Raw genomic sequence first — 19,892 nt, forward strand, 5'->3', positions numbered from 1 at the left:
GACCACGGTAAATCATAGTCCCCATATTTCAGTGTGTAATGCTTCTGTAGTGATTTTTAATGTTTTTGGTTTTACCTATTTTTTATAATGGCTTAAATACACTTTTCGTCCCTGTAAGTTAGCGTGTTTTTGATTTTCGTCCCTGTAAGTTTTTTTTTGAGTTTTAGTCCCTATATCTTACTTTTTGCTCGAGGTTTAGTCCCTAAAGCCAAAATCCGCAGGAAAATCTGCAGGTTACCTGCGGATTTTCTTGTGAAATTTCCTACGGATTTTGATTTTAGGGACTAAAACGAACGCGAAATTGAAATATAAGGACTAAACCCCAAAAAAATAACTTACAGGGACGAAAATCAAAAACACGCTAACTTACAGGGACAAAAAGTGTATTTAAGCCTTTTATAATTTATGGTCCATCATTTAGTTTGTAATATTTTTTTAATGATTCTTCATCTTTAATACTTCTTTAATGTTTTTTCTGTCTTTTTATAGAATTTAGGGTCCATCTTTTAGTGTGTTTTGGTCAAAGTAGAAAACACGATAATAAATCAACATGTAGCTTTATTAAATGGTCTTTATAAGCTGTTGTCTAACTTCCACAACAGTGTGATTTTTTTCTTTTTTTATTAAATGGGGTTGCGCTGAGAGTTCTTTTTCTAAAGTGTTTTTGTGTTTTATTTTTAATGTGGTACTAGTTAGACGGCTTCAGGCCTGGGGATTATGTTGTGGTGGTTTTAAATTTGTTTAGGTATGTTTGTTTGTGTGGGGATTAAGAAGCATTTTCTATCTTTTTTTTCTTTCTTTCCTTTACTATTGGACTGACGTGTTTCTATTCGCTTGCAATTTTGTTTCCATGACTTATGCTTCATTGGTTATAAATCCTTTATTTATGTGCTGCTTTTTTTCTTCAAAAATGGCTCAACGGTTGAATGATGAAGTTGGCGCCTTGGCTGAAGCTATGCAATTTGTACTTCTATCTGACTTTAACACTGCATCTAACTAGGCTATAGTTTTTGTTGAGTTCCCCATTTTTGTTGAAAATGGTAGGCCATGGAAGGACTTAAGAGATAAGTATTTTGAGTTTGATAGAGCTTGAACAAAATGAACAAAATAATAATTGGAAGGACCTTTGAGTCCAAAAACTAATGAGGATGAGCTACTGAGTATTTGGCATCGACATATGAACTTGGATGTTATTGGATTTGCTGATAAGAAATGGAAACATACTGGAAAAGGGGAAACTTCTGCTCAACAAAAGGGGAAACATATTGATGTTGTACCTCTCAACGTTGGCGCGATCAACTCTAAAATCAACATTGTTTGCCATATGAAATCTTTTTATGGCCTTGATACATTCCTCCATTGAACGAAATTTGTCTCCTTCTTTTAACCGTGCATCTGTTTGAGTGTATATATCATAGAAAATATCAGACGATGGTTCATCCCCATCCAAGTTCAAGTTCCTCATGTGCGTTGGAGGCATATGCACTTGATCTGGTGGCACAACAACATCATGTTCGTCTTTAGATTCCTCGTTGACCAAGTGATCAACTTCTATTTCCGGTGCTTCTTCTTCTTCTTCTTCTTCATCTACGACGTCGACCTCTACTTGCTCGTCGACCAGTGAATCAATGACTTGTGACTCCACCAAATGTGAGGGTTAAACTTCTGGTAGAGTAACATACAACTCTATGGACTCGTAACCAGAATACTCATGATTGGCAAACATATTCTGCAGGTCTTCATCATCTTTGACCTCAACTTGGATAAACTTGACCGGGTTGTTCCCACGAAGAAATCGATATTGGTAGAAAATTTGGAATACATAACCCCGTGCAAGCTTCATCTCTAATCTCTTTTTAAAGTAACTAAAATTTTCTTTTCTGTTTAAAGAAAACTGTGTAACCTTAGTGTTTCTAAACAGAAAACCAACATCTTCACAAACATGGGTCTTGCCAAAAACATGAGCGTTGATAATATATTGTGGAGAGGTCATTGTTGAGTGTGTAATGAGATGTGCAATTTTTCACATAAGTGGTTTCCTTTATGTAGACGAACAATTGTTGAACCCTAAAACAATATTATTTGAAATCTGCTTACTATACACTCACATGCGGAAAAAGTTGATGAGATGCATGCCTGTATCGTCACAAACGTGTACAATTGATTTGAGGTATGCATGATATTGTTGCACAGTCGACTTGACCAGACACAACCATACTGAGTTGCGTATACTGTACACTAATTATTTTCAGTCATACTGAGTTACGTATTCAAACAGCAAACTCTAGGAGAGAAAAAACAAAAAAAAAACTCCCCAAGAAGGCGCATATGTATAAAAAGTGGTCCCCACGTGAAAACCCTAATTTGGCCTATTCTTATGCATGTGACCTACCTGCAAAATGTAGTCTATCATACATGCATGCGACCCTATACCTGCACTATGTAGACTATCCTGACACGCATGCACCCCTATTTTATAACTTTATGCATGCGCCTAGACTATTCTGCAGACTACACTTAGCCCTGCACAAAACACTATGCATGCACGCCTAGTCTATTGCATGTGACCCCTATTTTATAACTTTACACATCTGAATGCATGTGAACCCTATTTTATCACTTTAATATATGTATCACATGCATGCTCGCCACTTGATTGTCATGTAATAGACATCAGCATAAACCATTCCCTCTATAAATACTCTCATAGAAAACTCATTTTTCATCAACATTTCATCTATCATCTTCACACACACACACTTATATTTTTCAATTTCGCATCAAGTTTCAGAGTTCTTAAAAATGGTTCAACTTCCAACCTTGGGTGAAAAGCACAGAGGAACTAGGGCGAACCTGGAGAAATTTGTAAGTTCATACTTATTTTCTTCTAAACATCTATACTTATATGATTTCCATATTAATATATTTATACGTGCTTTTTAGGATGTCTAGCGATTCCGCTGTCATTCTCACACCTATGTTGAACCTAACGAGAGGATTGTTTCGTACCAACACCATCAGACCTCCGAACACCTTTACCGTGAAGAGTATCAAACGCCCTACCAAAATCAACCCAGCCAACAATAGTCCCGGGGCTTCACCCAACAACACCACGACGCAGGCTCCTCCACTAGGCAACCCAGCCAACATCACTCACGGGGCTTCACCCAACAGCACCACGACGCGGGCCCCTCCACTAGGCAACCCAACCCCGCAGATGACAAATACGACCCAAACGAGCCAATGATCCCGCAATCATCACTTTACCCTAGCTTCCAACAATCACAACAACAACAATATGGCTACACCACACCCCAATAAACAATGTCTTTTTTCCAAGGCAACTCAAGCGTTGGGTTTTACCAACCATACAAGGCGACCCCACCACCACGATTAAACTTTGAGGGCATGGGGACTCGACTCTTTGATAGTAGGATTGAAGACTACATGTCTAACGAGCGCATGAAGGGGCTAATCCGAGGCTCACCTACCCAAACACAACGAGAACATCCAAGGACTAGGGGGATCGTCGACCACCTTCCCAACGAATCCGAACAACGCCTTCTTGCGGAACTGACGGTCATAATAAGGGTCACGATTAGAATAATTTTAATGTTTTTTAAAAATATATTCCCGTATTTAAATTTTTTTTCCCGTATTTCCAGTTGTAATGCATCGTCTTATATCATTAATATATATTTCCACAATTCTAATTATTTATTTAGTAGGTTTTTTTTTAAATATTAAAAAAAAACAAAAAAAAATCACAGCAACATTGGCGCCACCCGAGGTGGCTTATAAAAACCACCATGCACTAAGTGGCGCATATGACCAACTTTTTGTACTATGGCGCCATGGGAGGTGGTTCCTATGTGTAGGGCACCTCCCAAACTTGGTTACCCAAGTAATTTTTCCCAAAACCTAATTTTTTGGGTAATTTTTTTTAAAACTTGGTTATTTTCATTTTTTTTTCCGAAAAAATTGCATTAAAAAATTATTTTTTTAACCAATTTTTTATATAAGAAGACATTTATATAGGAGTGTGAAAATACAAAACCGTTGTTGTCAATACAACTAAATGTATATTATTAATTGATATTTATTTATATATGAAAAAATGTGTGTTATTAATTGATATTTATAAAACTAAATAATTGCATAAATATTTTTATGGAAAAAAACGTGTCACTTATAAATTGATTATAAATAATTTTATAAAATATGAGAAAATGATTTGTTTGTAAGTAGAATTAAAGAATAAAATGAATGATTTACCTTAATTTATCGTAATAATATTTATTTATCATTGATAATATAATAAAATATATGAGATAAATATTATTTATATATGAGAAAAATGTATTGTTGATATCAATATTTATATAAACGAAAAAATTAATTATTGATACAAATATTTTTATAATATGAAATTAATGATAAAAATATTTTATAATAACAGGAGTATCAAGTAATTGATCAAAATATTGAATAATAACGAGAACAAATTTATTATTAATTCTAATATTCTTGTAAATAAAGCCAAAACAATAATATTTATATCCAAACAAATATATTATTGATGGTTAAATAATTTATTTTAATTATATTTTAGAAACAAATGTGCATTACACAATTATAACCGTGCGAGCCATTGAGATTTGAGATTGACAAGGTCAAAAAGGATTTGGAGTTGCATAACATAACCCAAGCGAGAATAAACAAAAAGATTTAAGACAAATGATATGAGTGAATGAGAAAAGGTTTCACTTTCTTCATTTCTCTTTGCACCCGTAACCATATATTGCCGCCGCCGCCACCCTCACTCCCCTCTCCCTCTCGCGGTGTCTCCTCCTTCTCTAGATCTCATCTCTCCACAGCCTCCGCCGTCATGCCAGGAGCTGACTCACTCGATATCGAATGGCCGGCCAAGCGCGTCAGAGACACCTTCGTCAAATTCTTCGAAGATAAGAACCATGTCTATTGGAAGTCCAGTCCCGTCGTCCCCTTCAATGATCCTACTCTCCTATTTGCTAACGCCGGTACTCTGTCTTATCCTTTTTGTCGTTATTATTCTTTTCCACTCTTACTCACAGTCACTCAATCAACTACTTAGATTATGGAGATTTTTAGAATTGAAATCGATGTTGTTTGCCTAGAGGTAGAATCTCAAATTGAAGTCATTGATACTGTTTGTTTTTGTTTGAGTTGTGCAATTTCGTTTTTGGCTTATTGAAGCTTTCTCCGCTAGCTGAATAGTCTTTTTGTTTTTGTTTCCTCACTTTTTTAGGGTTTTAAGAAATTTTAAATAGAGATAAGAATCCTTTTAGCTTAATTTAGTGCTTAAAATATAAGCACTTATGGTATAAGGGCAGCTACTGCTTAAGTATGTGCTATTTCTATAACAAAAGATAAAAGATAAAGTGCCTGTTTGTTATATGTTATAAACATTGGGAAAAAGCAAAGTCCTACGTTAATTAAAGATGGAGCTGGAAAAGAGTTTATATGGGTACCCCTCACCTTACACGCCGGTTTTGTAAGGATTATTTTGGCCAAACTCTAATTCTAATAATAAAAAAAGATGGACAATAATGTAGAGATTAAGTTTGAGGGATTTTTAATAAACTCAGAAGTTGTTTTGTGTTTGTTTATTATTCAAAAAGTTGTAACAGAAAGCTTATAAAATAAGCTGAAAATAGCCTATGGACGGACACCACATAAGCTATTTGAAACAGTCTCACAAGTGCTTATTCTCATAGATAAACTCAAATGAGTCAATTTAAACATGTTCTAAATACTAATGGATAGGTAAATATAGTACATATTTTACACTGGTAGTTCTGTCTTGTAATTTTTTTTACGATTATTTATGTGCCAGGTATGAACCAATACAAGCCAATTTTTTTGGGGACTGTTGATCCTAACACTGCCTTGAGCAAACTCTCTCGTGCGTGCAATACCCAGAAGTGTATTCGAGCTGGTGGTAAGCATAATGATCTTGACGATGTGGGGAAAGACACTTACCATCACACTTTCTTTGAGATGTTGGGAAATTGGTCGTTCGGTGATTACTTTAAAGAAGAAGCCATTAGCTGGGCATGGGAGCTTCTAACCAAAGTATGTTTTATCAATTGGAGTTTTCTATGGTGCTTCTTGAATTATATGGCTTATGTTGTTTGTTTGTTAATAAAGGTGTATAGTTTGGTAAGATCTCTATGAGAGGTGTTGTGCTTTGGAATGATATCTAAACTCTAATAGCTAGCTAGTTTGGTAGGAAGTTACTGAAGCTACCCATACTGAGCTATATTGATTGTTTCTTCTATATTAATTAAGTTTTTTTGCTGCTTAAATAGCATGTGTAGTGTTCAAACTTTGTTAAGAATAACACTTTTCAATTAGGAATGGCACTATCACTCACTGAAGATAACTACGCTTTCCATTCCATCAACTATACTGTGCCTATCACTACTGCACTGGGTTTCATTTCAAGATGAATGACATCTGTAAATTAGTAGTAGCGGATATCAGATTTGGGAATGGCAATCCTAATCTGATATGGTCATCGGTTTCTAAATGTGGATAAACTTATAGTCTCAACCAAAGAAAAAATAAATTGAAATGTTCAATTCAATTTGAATAGACTAGCAAAAGTTAATATGTTTTTAGGTGTTTATCTTGTTTGCAATATCTTCAAATGTAGATATTGATAGTTATATAATTTCTCAGTAAATATAATGCACAACTATATATATATTTTTGTTTTTACATTATCTACTGTTGCATTGTAGGTTTATAAATTACCTTCAGATCGCATTTATGCAACCTATTTTGGTGGTGATAAGAAGGCTGGTCTTGCCCCTGATCTTGAGGCTAGAGATATATGGTTAAAGTTTTTGCCTCCTGGACGGGTGCTTCCTTTTGGCTGTAAAGTATGCTTTCACAGATGTTTTCTCATAAACATTTAGAATGAAATATTTTCATAAGACATGCAAAATAGATTTTATATGATACTAAGCACTATATTTAGTAATTTGATTTGATATGATATATTTATCATTCATATAAGAGATTAATTACTATGTATTGTCAGTGTAAAAAGTTTTACACTGTCAATTCATCACCATCATCTGTTTGCATTATTTTTTAGGTGGTTAAAATAAAAGTAAAACTTCTCCCAACATTCCATGTCTATGATTAACTGACTTTGTAAAATCCTTTTACACTGTCAGTGCATTTTAATTAAATTCTCCCTATAATATGTAATATTGTCTTCCGTTTGGGTTTTAATTTGTATGGAAAACATTTATATTTGATATTAGGTATGTCTCCCTCCATAACAAAATATAAGCAAGTTGACCATATAAGTTGTAACAAACTATAAGCTAAAGTTGATTTTTGATACCATACTTAATGCTAATATACCAGAAATGCCCTTAATTTAGTTTATTTAATTATACTAATTGAAACAAGTTTCACACCATTGTTTGTATTGAGGGTTAGATTGGATATTGTAGTTGATTATCAATAGGGACAGCCAATTTTCTTAAGAAGTGTGAAATGGTTGATTTTACACTGACTATTTGAGTATGCTGTTTTGGGTCTCTCTTAAAAGAAGAATTTGGGGGGAAATTTTCCTATTTTTTGGTGAAGAGAAAATGAAGAAAAAATTAAAGTCAGGCGAAGTGTTACCTTAGACTGAAGTTTTCCTAGATACAGTAGCTTGTTGCTTTTCTGAATGGAGCACCTTCATATTTAATGGGCGTTGTTATCTCATAAGGAAATTTTTTATGACGCTTCATATGTTTACTTCTTTTATTCTATGCCTGTGCCGAACTAATGAACTATTACGATAACAAATTAACATTATGACTAGTGGTAATTATCAATTATTAACAACCGACCATTACTGGCCTTTAATTTATAAGCTCTTTAAGTGGCCCATATGCTTTAATAATAAAGAAGTCATCCAAAATCTCTATAACATTATATTTTAAATTGTTTCCGGATTGAATTGGCGTATCTAATTTGGCATGTATCTTCGAATAGGACAATTTCTGGGAGATGGGTGACACTGGTCCTTGTGGACCTTGCACTGAAATACATTTTGACAGAATAGGTAACCGTGATGCTGCGGGTTTGGTTAATAATGATGATCCTACCTGCATTGAGATATGGAACCTCGTCTTCATCCAGGTATTTTAATTTTACTGTTATACAGAGCATGTTGCTGCCTTTTCTCCCCCCGTCTGCCTCATCCATAATAAAACTTGTCTACTTGATAAGTTTGTATATAATCCATGATTCTAGCATGCATACTTTTTTCATCACCAATGAAATCTGTATGTTATATGTTTCTGTTAATCTCATCTGCATTATAAGTTGATATTATAATCAACATGCAAACTTTTCCTATCCCCATGAAGTCTTCATCTGATATGTTTCTGTTTGTCTCATCACAGTTCAATAGGGAGGCTGATGGCTCCCTTAAATCCCTGCCTGCAAAGCATGTTGACACTGGGATGGGTTTTGAACGATTGACCTCTATACTACAGAACAAAATGAGCAATTATGACACTGATGTCTTCATGCCTATTTTCGACGCTATTCAGCTGGTATGGTTATTCAGGAATTAGAGCTTATCATATTTCTATATATATTTAAACCAGACTAATATGTAGTCTTGAATTGTGTGATATTTGAATTGAAATTCATGTAATATTTTGTTGGTCATATCACCTTTTTTAAGGAAATGTTTACACATGTTAGACAGGGGAAATAGTATTTTGTTAATAGGCCTCCTATTAGGGGTACTTATGTTAGGCGCTGGCCCATCCCTTACCTAGTTTAATATTATGTAATGTATTGGGCGTGTAGAATAAATATAAGGAGCAGAACTGACAAGGGTGGTTATTTTGGTTATGGTTGATGGGAAAGAGAGTTGCGAGACTAGGCTCTGTAAACATCTTCGCAGTGTTCAGTAGTTGTATCTTCCTGTTATAATCCCTTTTGTATTCTATTTCTACCTCAATAGAAACATAGTTTTCGAATCCCGAGTATAATCAATAAAAGTCCTATTTTGAATTATATGGTTCTAGTTTAACAACAACCAAACCATATTCCACTTAGTGGAGTTGGCTACATAGATCAAATTCCGCGATAACATTCTATCCAAGACCATGGTTATATCCAATTTGTTAATCTCAAAATCTTAATAGTTTCTCTTATAGTTTTTATACATCTTTCTCTACCTCTACTTGTTTGATTCCTCTCCATCTGATCTATTCTCCTTACAACAAAATCTATATGTAGTTATGTACTCTCCACATGCCCAAACCACCTAAGCCTATTTTCCACCATCTTTTCTATTGTAGGTGCTACCTAGGAGTACAAATGGGCATATCTGCCTTCGAATCTATTTTCCATCCCCGTCTCGGATCCCTATCACCCTATCACGGAGGAATTTTGTCCCCCATTCCCGTCTTCGCGGACTCCCACGGTTCCCGCAGAGATACATAGACATAATAAAATATTATTGTTAATCAAATTAATAGTAAAAATATTTAAAAACCAACTACAAGAAATTAAGAAACTAATCCTCTACCATAAAATTATTGTTTTGACAATTTTTAATCTAATAAGTCCATAAGTCATGACCAACAAATTGCGGTGGATATGTTTGCTGTCGCCGTCCCTAAAGTGCCTTCGGCGGGACCAGTGTTATCAAATTGCGGTGCCATGAATATACATGATAGTTTTTGGGCGCGCCGCAATGGTAAATATTGGTCGTTAGTGCGGGTTTTTCCGCCATAATCTGGTATAACGGCGCCGCAAAGCGGCCAGTATGGCGGGATTTTGGCCTTCGCCATGGACCGCCATCTGCCATTGACAACATTGGGAGGGACTTTGTTTCCTTTCTCTGTCTCCGCGAGAGAAAATCTCCATCTTTGGGGCCATAAACGGAACAATCCCCTTCGGGATCTCCACTAGCGGATGCAAATAAACATCCCTATGTACGACGAAGCATGTCTGTTTTGCCACCCCTAGTTCTACTTCAATACTTTCAATAATATTGTCATGTCTAATCAAATCCCGCCTAGTCTTACCATACATCCAACACAACATCCTCATCTCTGCTAAACTTACTTTATTCTTGTGATGATTCTTAAGTCTTAACTGTCCAATATTCTGTCCTATACAACATCACAAGTCTTATCGTTGTCCGAAAAAATTTTCTCTTTAGCTTGATCGGTGCTTTTGTGTCACATAAAACTTATGAGGTCCTCCTCCATTTCAGCTACTTAGCTTGAATTCAATGATTTACATCCCCTTTTATTTCGCCTTAGTTTTTGGGCTCGTCTCCTAGTCTCCAACCACTCATTTAAGTTCTTCGACTCTTCAAGTAGAACTATATCATCTAAAAAAACATGTTTCGGTGTTAGCTCTTGGATTTGTTTCGTGAGTACATTCAAAATAAAAATAAAAAGGTAGGGCATCATATTGAATTTTGGTGCAATTCTATAGTGATGGGGGAATCGTTTGTCTCTCCACCTTGTGTCCGCAAACTAGTCGATACTCCTTCATACATATCTTAGATAGTTCAAAAATAGGCAAATTTTAACCCCTCTTCTCTAGGGCTTTCATCAAAATCTCTCTAGGCACTCTATCTCCTTCTCCAAGTCAATGAAAATTAAGGTGCAAATCTTGTTAGTACATCTGATACTGCTCTATCACACGTCGTAGTATATAGTTCTCTTTCATGATCGACCTCCCCGGCACAAAAACAAATTGAATCTCAGTAAATATGGTTCTAGTTTAACATATTTCCAAATTTATCTGGAGTACAATTTTTTTTATTTTTTTATTTAGTAAACTTTACAAATATATAATAAGGAATTGCTTGTTGGCGGATTAGAATTGAATTTTTAGTTGATACTCATAAACTTCATTTGGTCATGATGTTGTCCCCCAACACCCCACCCCTTTCCAGCTTTTGCCCATGATGTCAATGTGTAGCTCCCTGTAGGTTTAACCATATCAAGTTTCATGTCTACTTCTCTTGTTTTCTGTTTGGTCATCTTGTTACAACTCTTCCTCGTCTGCTAGATATTCTATTCCATTCCCTGCAGGCTGCCTTCTCTAAAATCTCTAAATCTTTTGAGTATGGACAATTCCTTAACTTTATGATTCTCTGTTTACCTCAAAAGAATCTATGCAAGTGAATTTTAAGTTTTACTGGCTAGTCTTAAATGGATATTCTTTCAGAACTATTAGCGGCCTATAAATGCAAACTGAAACATGTCATATTCATAACTGAATTATTGGATGAACCCTTTTAATTTTGCTTGCATGTTTGTATGAATTTTTTTCCTTCAGCATACTGTGTTTATATCTGTAACTGTAAACGAATTGGAGAATGATGATTGCATTGAAATTTAATTCTGTTTTCCTGCCAACTCATTTACAGGCAACTGGTGCTCACCCATATTCCGGGAAAGTCGGACCTGAGGATGCAGATAAAGTTGACATGGCATACAGGGTTGTTGCAGATCACATTAGGACTCTTTCATTTGCCATTGCTGATGGGTCCCGTCCTGGTAGGATATTAGACTTGGTATCTTTATTAACATACTTCCCTTTTGCCCTCATATCTTGAGGAAGATGCACGGTGGAGATAACTTTTCATTTATTAATTTTGAATTATGTGTCAACTTGCTTGTTTTGCAAGTTGCAGAAATTTTATCTAAGCGAACCCCTTATATTCCCTCTTTCTTTAAAATTCAGGATGTCCATCATTCATGGCATTTTGATGATGGTGAGAGGAATGCTTACCCTAATTTTGTTATCCTTTCATATTTTGAAGGTAATGAAGGTCGTGAGTATGTTCTGAGGCGTATACTTCGTCGAGCTGTTCGGTATGGGCGTGAAGTGCTAAAAGCTGAAGAGGGTTTTTTCAATGGGTAAGTACAGTTGTTAACTATTTCAGTTTTTTTTGTCAGATCCTAGATCTAAAGCTTTCTTACCTCATCCCACATCCTAGTGTGATTTGAATTGCTAAAACTCGTATTTATCTATTATTTCAAAATCAAATTTGATGCACTTGTTTAGGAAAAACCACATTATTACTAGTCATCTGATTAGTGGTTCCAGGCATAAATTTGTGAACATATATTCTGTTTCTAATGGTGTTTCTGCTGTCAATCTTGGTGAATTCAGACTTGTAAATGTTGTGGCAAATGTACTGGGTGATGTTTTCCCTGAGCTTAAACAACAGGAAGTGCATATTAGGAATGTGATTCAAGAGGAAGAGGAAAGTTTTGGCAGAACCTTAGTTAAGGTAAGGATAGACATGTATGAATACAATTTTATGGGCTGTCACTTTTTGATCTCTGTAACATAATGACAGCCATCCGAGTTCGTTTTGTTCTAAATTTGATGGTTTATTTTATTGCTATGCTCTTTGATTAAAGGAAAACCTGTTTTTACTTCTCCAGGGAATTGCAAAATTTAAGACAGCTGTTCAACACGTCCAGGGAAACACACTGAGCGGGGAGGCAAGTAGAATAGTTTATTTTCTGATACATAATTTGCTTGGTTTCATCAATGTTATTACATTTACTTTTTTTTTTAATTGGGCACTTAATTATAAAAAACATTTTATGTTAAAATACCAAATTTATGAAATTTCTAGTATGTGGTCTATTTTGTTGTTGGAAAGTCGTGAGTGAAATTATTTTCTTTTCTAGGATTTAAATACAGCCTTTAGCATAGCTGTTACTGGAAGTTGATGATTTGATGTTTTTAACTTTTCAGTCTCACTATGTAAGAATTTTTATTATAACTTTTAGGTAATAAGCATACCATGGTTTTACGAATTGAACTTCTTTTTATTTTTTGCAAATAATGGGGATATTTTTGGAGTGTCTTCCTTTGATTTCAGGGTTTTATGTCATTTTAGGTTTTCAATATTATTGGTCCTCATGAAGATCATGAATTTAAGGGCCTGTTTGGTTTTAGTATTCATTTTCTATTTTCAGAAATATTTTTCACATAGTTTTGTTGTTCTGATTCCAAGGTTTTATTAAGGAAACGATGAAAACACAAAAAAATTAAAGTATTTTCCCTGTTTCTTATACAAAACAATATATCACCTCATAATCAAAACTGAAAATAGAAAATGAAGATACAAATGTTTTCTAAATCCAAACAGTCCTTTAAAATTTTTTCGAAAACTATTGGTTACAAATATTGTATCATATTACCACAAAGGTGTAGTTGAATCACATTCATGGTTCTGCATGGTTACTCATTTGTTGATTCCTTTATTTGTACTTGTAATATAGTTTAATCAATAGCGTTTTTCTTATTTAGTAGTTTTGTGAAGGGACCGTGAGCCATTTCTCATACAGTTTTCCCTTTCTTCTTATAGGTAGCATTTGAGTTGTGGGATACATTTGGGTTTCCATTAGATCTGACACAGGTAGGTGTATTGCTTTATAATAGCTCGCTGTATGAAATTGTTTTTTTTATTATGCTTTATGTTTTTGTATTTCCTAACCTTTTCTATTTATTAGCTTATGGCTGAAGAGAAAAAATTACAAGTTGATGTCGAAGGTTTTAATAGTGCTATGGAAGCTGCAAGAGAAAGATCAAGAAGTGCTCAAAATAAGGTATATTGTTTGCTTCGGTGTCTCTTTTCATGCTAAATTTCTTGCTTTTTGAATGAACATACCCAATAAATTTAAAGGATAATAAAACCATTTAAAATATATAAACCAAATTTGTCTTTTTTTTTACCCTTCTCAACTTTCTTTTGGTATTGTCAGCAAGCTGGTGGCGCTATTGTCATGGATGCTGATGCTACCTCTGCGTTGCACAAAAGAAGCATTGCTACAACAGATGACAGTTTCAAATTTGTTTGGTTCAAGGTAGGAGTTTTTTTTGTTGGCACTTTTTTATTAAGAAAATTTAATAGTTCAAACTATGAAGGGGATAAAACCATTATTATTATTTCCAACACGATAAATTTTGTCAGGGGAGTGAAGTATTACAAAGGATGATAAAAGATACCCTATAGTATATGTTCACAAATCTGGGAGTGAAGTATTATAAAGGATGATAAAAGATACCCTATAATATATGTTCACAAATCTATCTGAAAGCATGCCCAAGGACATGGATTTTATCCAAGCACTCCACTTCAACTAATTGCATATAAGTAAATTTAAAGTAGTTTATTTCTGTGATGTTTTATTATGCCATTTGTTCTTGCCAAAACACTCTACTTTATTGGGCTTAAAATATAAGCCACCTAATTTGCCTAATGGTTTTCTTTAGTGTTCCCAAATCCGAACACCTCACTAAAGGCACTCACTTTTGATTTTCTCCATAATATTAGCCGCTATTGAAATGAGAAAAATGAATGGGGATCCTTCATGGAATATATCCACTTAATTTTCTTTCAGATTCAGTTAATAGTTTTTCCACTGATTTCTATTTTTCCCCATTTATCGTCTTAGGACCATGAAAGTGTTGTAAAAGCAATATATACCGGTTCTGAGTTTGTTGATTCTGTTAATACTGATGGTGATGTTGGTGTGATTCTTGAATCTACAAGCTTCTATGCTGAGCAAGGTGGTCAGGTATTCAGCATTGTTAATACTTCATATATTTATATATACGTTCTGTTGCATGGTAAATTTATTTGTATTAATGTAATTCAAAGCTATGGTTAGTAATAATTTATTTAAAATTATAGGACCCACTTTTGTCCGGTAAACACAATCAAATTGCTAGAATGTTTATATTTGGTTTTTTAAATTTACACTTTCATCTGCAACATTGTTATATATGTTTTCAGTCATAAATCAACATGCCTTTGTAAAGATGTTGTCTTTAAAACTTAAAGATGATATGTTTCAGGGCTTGTTTGTTTAAAGAAAAAGAATTTATCTTTGAAATTTTGTTTATTGTATGTTTGATCTTATAAAAATTATCTGTTGACAGTTTGTTTTCAAAGCAACTTAATTTAGCTTTTCAAAATGATCTGAAATCTAAGATTATTTAATGTAACAAAATGAAGGCAAAACAGTTCGTAGTAATTCAATAAAAGAGAATACTGGAGTGGTGATACAAATTAATTTCAGTACCCAGTCTAAAACGTTAGTAGTATAAGATGGTTTGATATTTAAAACGGAAATTTCAATCGATTTTGCCAAAGGAAATCATCAATCAAGTTGGATGTATGTACTCTTGGATGTTGGCAGAAGAAAATGTCTTGCATGAAAATACGACCTTAACTGAAATTTCCCTCTCCATCAATTTGTTAGTTTAGTGTTTGTAATATGTTTCCCATTTTCTTCTGCATAGATTTTCGATACTGGGTCACTTGATTTCCAACATGCTTCATATCAAGTTCATAATGTTCAAGTTTACGGAGGTTACGTGCTTCACATCGGTAATGGGACTGGTATCTCTGTTGGAGACAAAGTAGTATGCAAGGTAAATTCGTTTACTTCAGGACTTCAAATTATCGTTTGATTATTTATCCCCCACCCCCACTCGCGCGCGCACACACACACTTAAAATACTTCTTTCCCTAGTTAGCTACTTATCTTTAATAGCTTTTTGATGCTTTGTTTTGGTTGTTTATTGATTGCTTTTGCAGGTTGATTATGGAAGACGTTCGCTTATAGCCCCTAATCATACATGCACACACATGTTAAATTTTGCTCTTAGGGTATGTTGAAAATGCTATTTAATTAAGCGTTACTAATTCCTTTCACTGATCTGCATGGTGATAGTTGTGATTTCACATGATGAATGCAGGAAGTACTTGGCAATCATGTAGACCAGAAAGGATCTATTGTTCTTCCTGAAAAATTGAGATATGATTTTTCTCACGGTAAGGCTTGTTCATTAAGGCTTTAAGAATTATGTTGACTTTAGAGTTTTTATTCACTATGCTGCATACAATGAGTAGGCAAGCCTGTCGACGCTGATTCTTTAAGAAGAATCGAGTCAATTGTTAACGAACAAATTAAAGCTGAATTGGATGTAAATGCAAAGGAGGTAACTCTTGCCGAAGCCAAGCGTATTAATGGTCTACGAGCTGTTTTTGGAGAAGTAAGCTCTGTAATTTGTTAGTACTTTTTGTCTCATCTAGAGGATTAAATTAACATTTTTCTTTAATGTAGGTCTATCCTGATCCAGTTAGAGTTGTGTCAGTTGGACAAAAAGTTGAAGATCTGCTTGCTGACCCTGAGAGCGAAAAATGGTTATCTATTTCATCTGAATTGTGTGGCGGTGAATATCATACTTAGCTAATGTTTTATTTAAAACTTTCTTTGTTTACTTGAGTTTGATTTTTACTTGACAATTTAGGTACCCATATTTCAAATACACGAGATGCTAAAGCTTTTGCGCTTTTAGCTGAGGAGGGAATTGCTAAAGGAATCCGCAGAATAACAGCTGTCACAACTGATCGTGCTTCTGATGCAATAAAACTGGCAGATGAATTTGAACAGCAAGTAGAAGAAGCGGCTAAGCTGGAAGGAAGTTTTCTGGAAGAGGTTCGTATTGTTTCTATTTGTCTAAATTCTGAGAGTACTAGAGTGCTGTCCACTCTAGTTGGTTTAGCTGGTTTGCTTAAGCCCTGGAAGGTCTGGCTTGGTTTTCAATTAGTGAATGAAAATGGTAAAAGCCCATTGCTAAGTATTACGGATAGGTATTATTGTATCAAACTAGCTACGCCTCATAAATTTCCAAATCACGACCTAATATAAAGATCTTGAAAGTATGAAAATACTCTTAAGTAATTGCTAAACTAATGAAACAATTGCTAAATACATCTGTTATTATACATTGAAAGTTGTTTTCATGTTCGGGTCAGGGGCGAAGAAAAGTTTTCACGTATTTAAATAAAATTTGATTTTTTGGCTCTGTTTACACTGTTAAAATATGGGTGTTTGGAATAGCTTAATAATTTAAAATCATTTCTTTAATAATTTACTTAAAGTCTTGCACCGTGCCTAATTCTTAACTGGCTTTTTCTCCAACGGAGATTCTTAATGATCCACAATGCTCAATAAGGAAGTATCTTCCCAGTAAGCTTCCCCATTGGAGATGGACTTGGTACTCACCCTTGCAACATGATTATCTGTTGCTTGCTTTCTATCTGTCTGTGTAATTGACACAGATTTCTTTAGCAGATTGATACGCGCTTCTCTTCCAAAATTGTTAATAAGTTCACTGTTTATTTCCTTTTGGTCCCAGAAAGTTTCAGCTCTGAAAAGCAGCGTGGAAACATTATCAATTCCTGCAGCTAAGAAAGCTGAAATCAAGACCAAGATTGCACTACTGCAGGTATTATATGTTGAATAAGTTTGCATTGTAGGCTTTATACTTTTCCCCCCTGTTCCACCTTTGTATGTTTTTGATTGTTGTGCTTTCGTTTCTATTTGCTCACATACAAAACTCTATATATAGTTTTAATATCACAATTCTTGTAGGATCAAGTGAGAAAAGCGCAAAAGCGTGTTGCAGAAGAAAACAAACGTAAAGCTGTATTATTAACAGCTGAAAAGGCTGATCTAGCTGTTTCAGATGGGAAATCGTTTTGCATTTCTCATGTTAATGTTGGCCTGGATGTTGCAGCAGTTCGTGAGGCTGTTACAAAAGTCATTGATCAGAAGGTATTTGTTGATTCATAATTTATTAAGAATCTTGCTGGGACTCGAACATTGTTTTGAATGGCCTTGTCATGTGTTAATTGTAATGCATAATATACTATTGGTGCTTAAATTTAGTTGATGTCGTTGTATGTACAGATATGCTCCTTGAATTTGTCTTATGTGACCCTGGCAATTATATTTTCGATTAATTTCAAACAATAACTGGAGGCAATGTTTGCTGATAAACAGGGGTTGTCAGTGATGGTTTTTAGCACTGATGAATCTACAAACAAGGCTGTAGTTTGTGCTGGGGTGCCGGAGAAAGGAGATAAAGGTAAGCTGGATGTATCAGAGTGGCTGACTAATGCTTTGGGGCCACTGAAAGGGAGATGTGGTAAAGGAAAGGGAGGTCTTGCAACAGGACAGGTTAGTATTTATCCATTAACTCTAATTTTCACTTTGATTTAATAGCTCCTTTTCATATATTATTGTACCAGGAGATCACCAATATGTAAGAGTATTGTTAGATTTTTTTTTTTAATGATTTCTTGATATTCTAACACAACATAGTTTAAGAGAAATATATTTTATGAAAGTGGGATTTTATTTGACATGGATAATAGTAAATATTAATTTTAAGTACTCTACTGATAGCACATGGATATTCAATTCTGCGCATTATGGTTTTTTGCTGTCCAATAATCTGTACTAATCAAAACATCATAAATTGAGAATTAATAGCTAGAGGATTGTGTTTAATGGTTGCATATACTGAAAGCTTGAAAACTGGGGTTTAGGGGGATTTCGCAGAAAAAGCTTGAAAACTGGGGTTTGGGGGGATTTCTCAGAAAAAGCTTTTACATTCAAATCAGTATCTTTTTATAAGGACTCTAAATAATGTTGAATTAGATCGGATATAATATATAATCTTCCTTGAGTTTGATCTGGTTTTTGAAATTTTGAATTAATTTGATGTAATATCAGTTGTAGACTAGTTTCATTGAGCTTCTTAACTCTTCACTTGAAATTTTATAGAGCGAGAGAAAGTGCAAGAAAGAGTAACAAAATTTGTGTTGGATTTGTTTCTAAAATGTGTTCCGACAATTACTTAAAATTTCATTGTCAACAGCTTTATGGAGCATTTCGGCATTGCTTATCTGATCTACTTTAAAATGATTTTGCCCAAAGGAATGATCTACTTTAGTAGCTAGGTTTTTCATTTTGAATTTCTTAAGGCATACACATTTGGGAAATATTTCTGTCATCAAATTTTTATATAATATGTTGCCTATTTATGAAGAAATTCTTTATCAATTCTGTCTTTAAAGTTGTGGTTGGTTGATATCATTTTGATTTGTGTTACCCCCTTTTCAGGGCACCGATGCAGCACAAGTAAACGAGGCTATGGATCTTGCAGTGAAATTTGCATCCGTGAAATTGACTTAATGATACATGCAGTATATTCTTCCGGTGGTGAAAGCGGGATTCTGTGGTCAATGGTCATCTTCTGTGTAAATCTCCGAAAAGGAAGGACACATCAAAGTTATTTATTAATCTGGGTGCGATGAACAAATTTTTAATCTTTAATGCCTGAATTTTTTGGGATACTATATTGCAAAGTTTGCTTTGAGGGCAAGGAATTTTGTCTATAAAAAGATCATAGATTATTCGTGTAATAGCAAATAGCAATTGCATTGGTTCAAGGGAGGCAGGCTCTCAAACATGGTAATTCTAAAATGTTAAAGTATCCGGATGCATTGGGTACATACACATACCATATTTGTGTGCTACTATATGATTTCTTATTATTATTATTCCGTTTTGAGTGAAATTTATTATTTTTTCATGGTTTAAATAGTTATATGGTCCATGTAAGTTAGTGTGTTTTTAGTTTTCGTCGCTGCATTTTTTTTCTTCTGGATAAAGTCCTTAAATATTGAATTTCTTTTAGATTTAGTTCATAAAATTAAAATCCGCAGGAAAATCTGCAGGTTTCCTGCAAATTTTCCGTCGGATTTTCCTGCGGTTTTTAACTTTAGGGACCAAAGCCAAAAAGATTTTAACATTGAGAGATCATTTTCAAGAAAAAAAAATACAAGGACGAAAATAAAAAATACGCTAATTTACAGGACCAACAGACTATTTAAGCCTTTTTTTCATCCATTAATATAATTTATTAAGTATTTTAGTTTCTTTATTATTGTAATTTAACAATTTTTTTAATTT

The 19,892-nt window shown here is 34.3% G+C and overlaps 1 protein-coding gene across 1 annotated transcript; it reads left to right on the top strand.

Annotated features, from left to right (window-relative positions):
- Positions 1-4,663: 4,663 nt before the first annotated feature.
- On the top strand, positions 4,664-19,497 carry LOC131602204 (alanine--tRNA ligase). Its single transcript, XM_058874245.1, has 23 exons — positions 4,664-5,039; positions 5,876-6,114; positions 6,786-6,926; positions 8,044-8,190; positions 8,457-8,609; positions 11,462-11,591; positions 11,858-11,954; positions 12,211-12,331; positions 12,489-12,552; positions 13,428-13,474; positions 13,569-13,664; positions 13,821-13,922; positions 14,514-14,636; positions 15,364-15,495; positions 15,662-15,733; positions 15,823-15,898; positions 15,977-16,119; positions 16,191-16,299; positions 16,378-16,565; positions 17,269-17,358; positions 17,505-17,687; positions 17,916-18,092; positions 19,041-19,497. Exons 1-23 carry the CDS (start codon positions 4,751-4,753, stop codon positions 19,110-19,112), a joined length of 2,991 nt encoding a protein of 996 aa, XP_058730228.1. The 5' UTR covers positions 4,664-4,750; the 3' UTR covers positions 19,113-19,497.
- The last annotated feature ends 395 nt before the right edge of the window (positions 19,498-19,892 follow it).

This window comes from Vicia villosa, linkage group LG5 (genome assembly GCF_029867415.1).
Source record: "Vicia villosa cultivar HV-30 ecotype Madison, WI linkage group LG5, Vvil1.0, whole genome shotgun sequence".
Taxonomy (NCBI): Eukaryota; Viridiplantae; Streptophyta; class Magnoliopsida; order Fabales; family Fabaceae; genus Vicia; species Vicia villosa.

Bases quoted from the DNA above. Each gene is read 5' to 3' on its own strand.
- LOC131602204 (XM_058874245.1), top strand. From the start codon at position 4,751: ATGAGAAAAGGTTTCACTTTCTTCATTTCTCTTTGCACCCGTAACCAT. The intron at 15,734-15,822 runs GTATGTTGAAAA...TGATGAATGCAG, and splicing joins TGTTAAATTTTGCTCTTAGG to GAAGTACTTGGCAATCATGT. The intron at 17,688-17,915 runs GTATTTGTTGAT...GCTGATAAACAG, and splicing joins CAAAAGTCATTGATCAGAAG to GGGTTGTCAGTGATGGTTTT.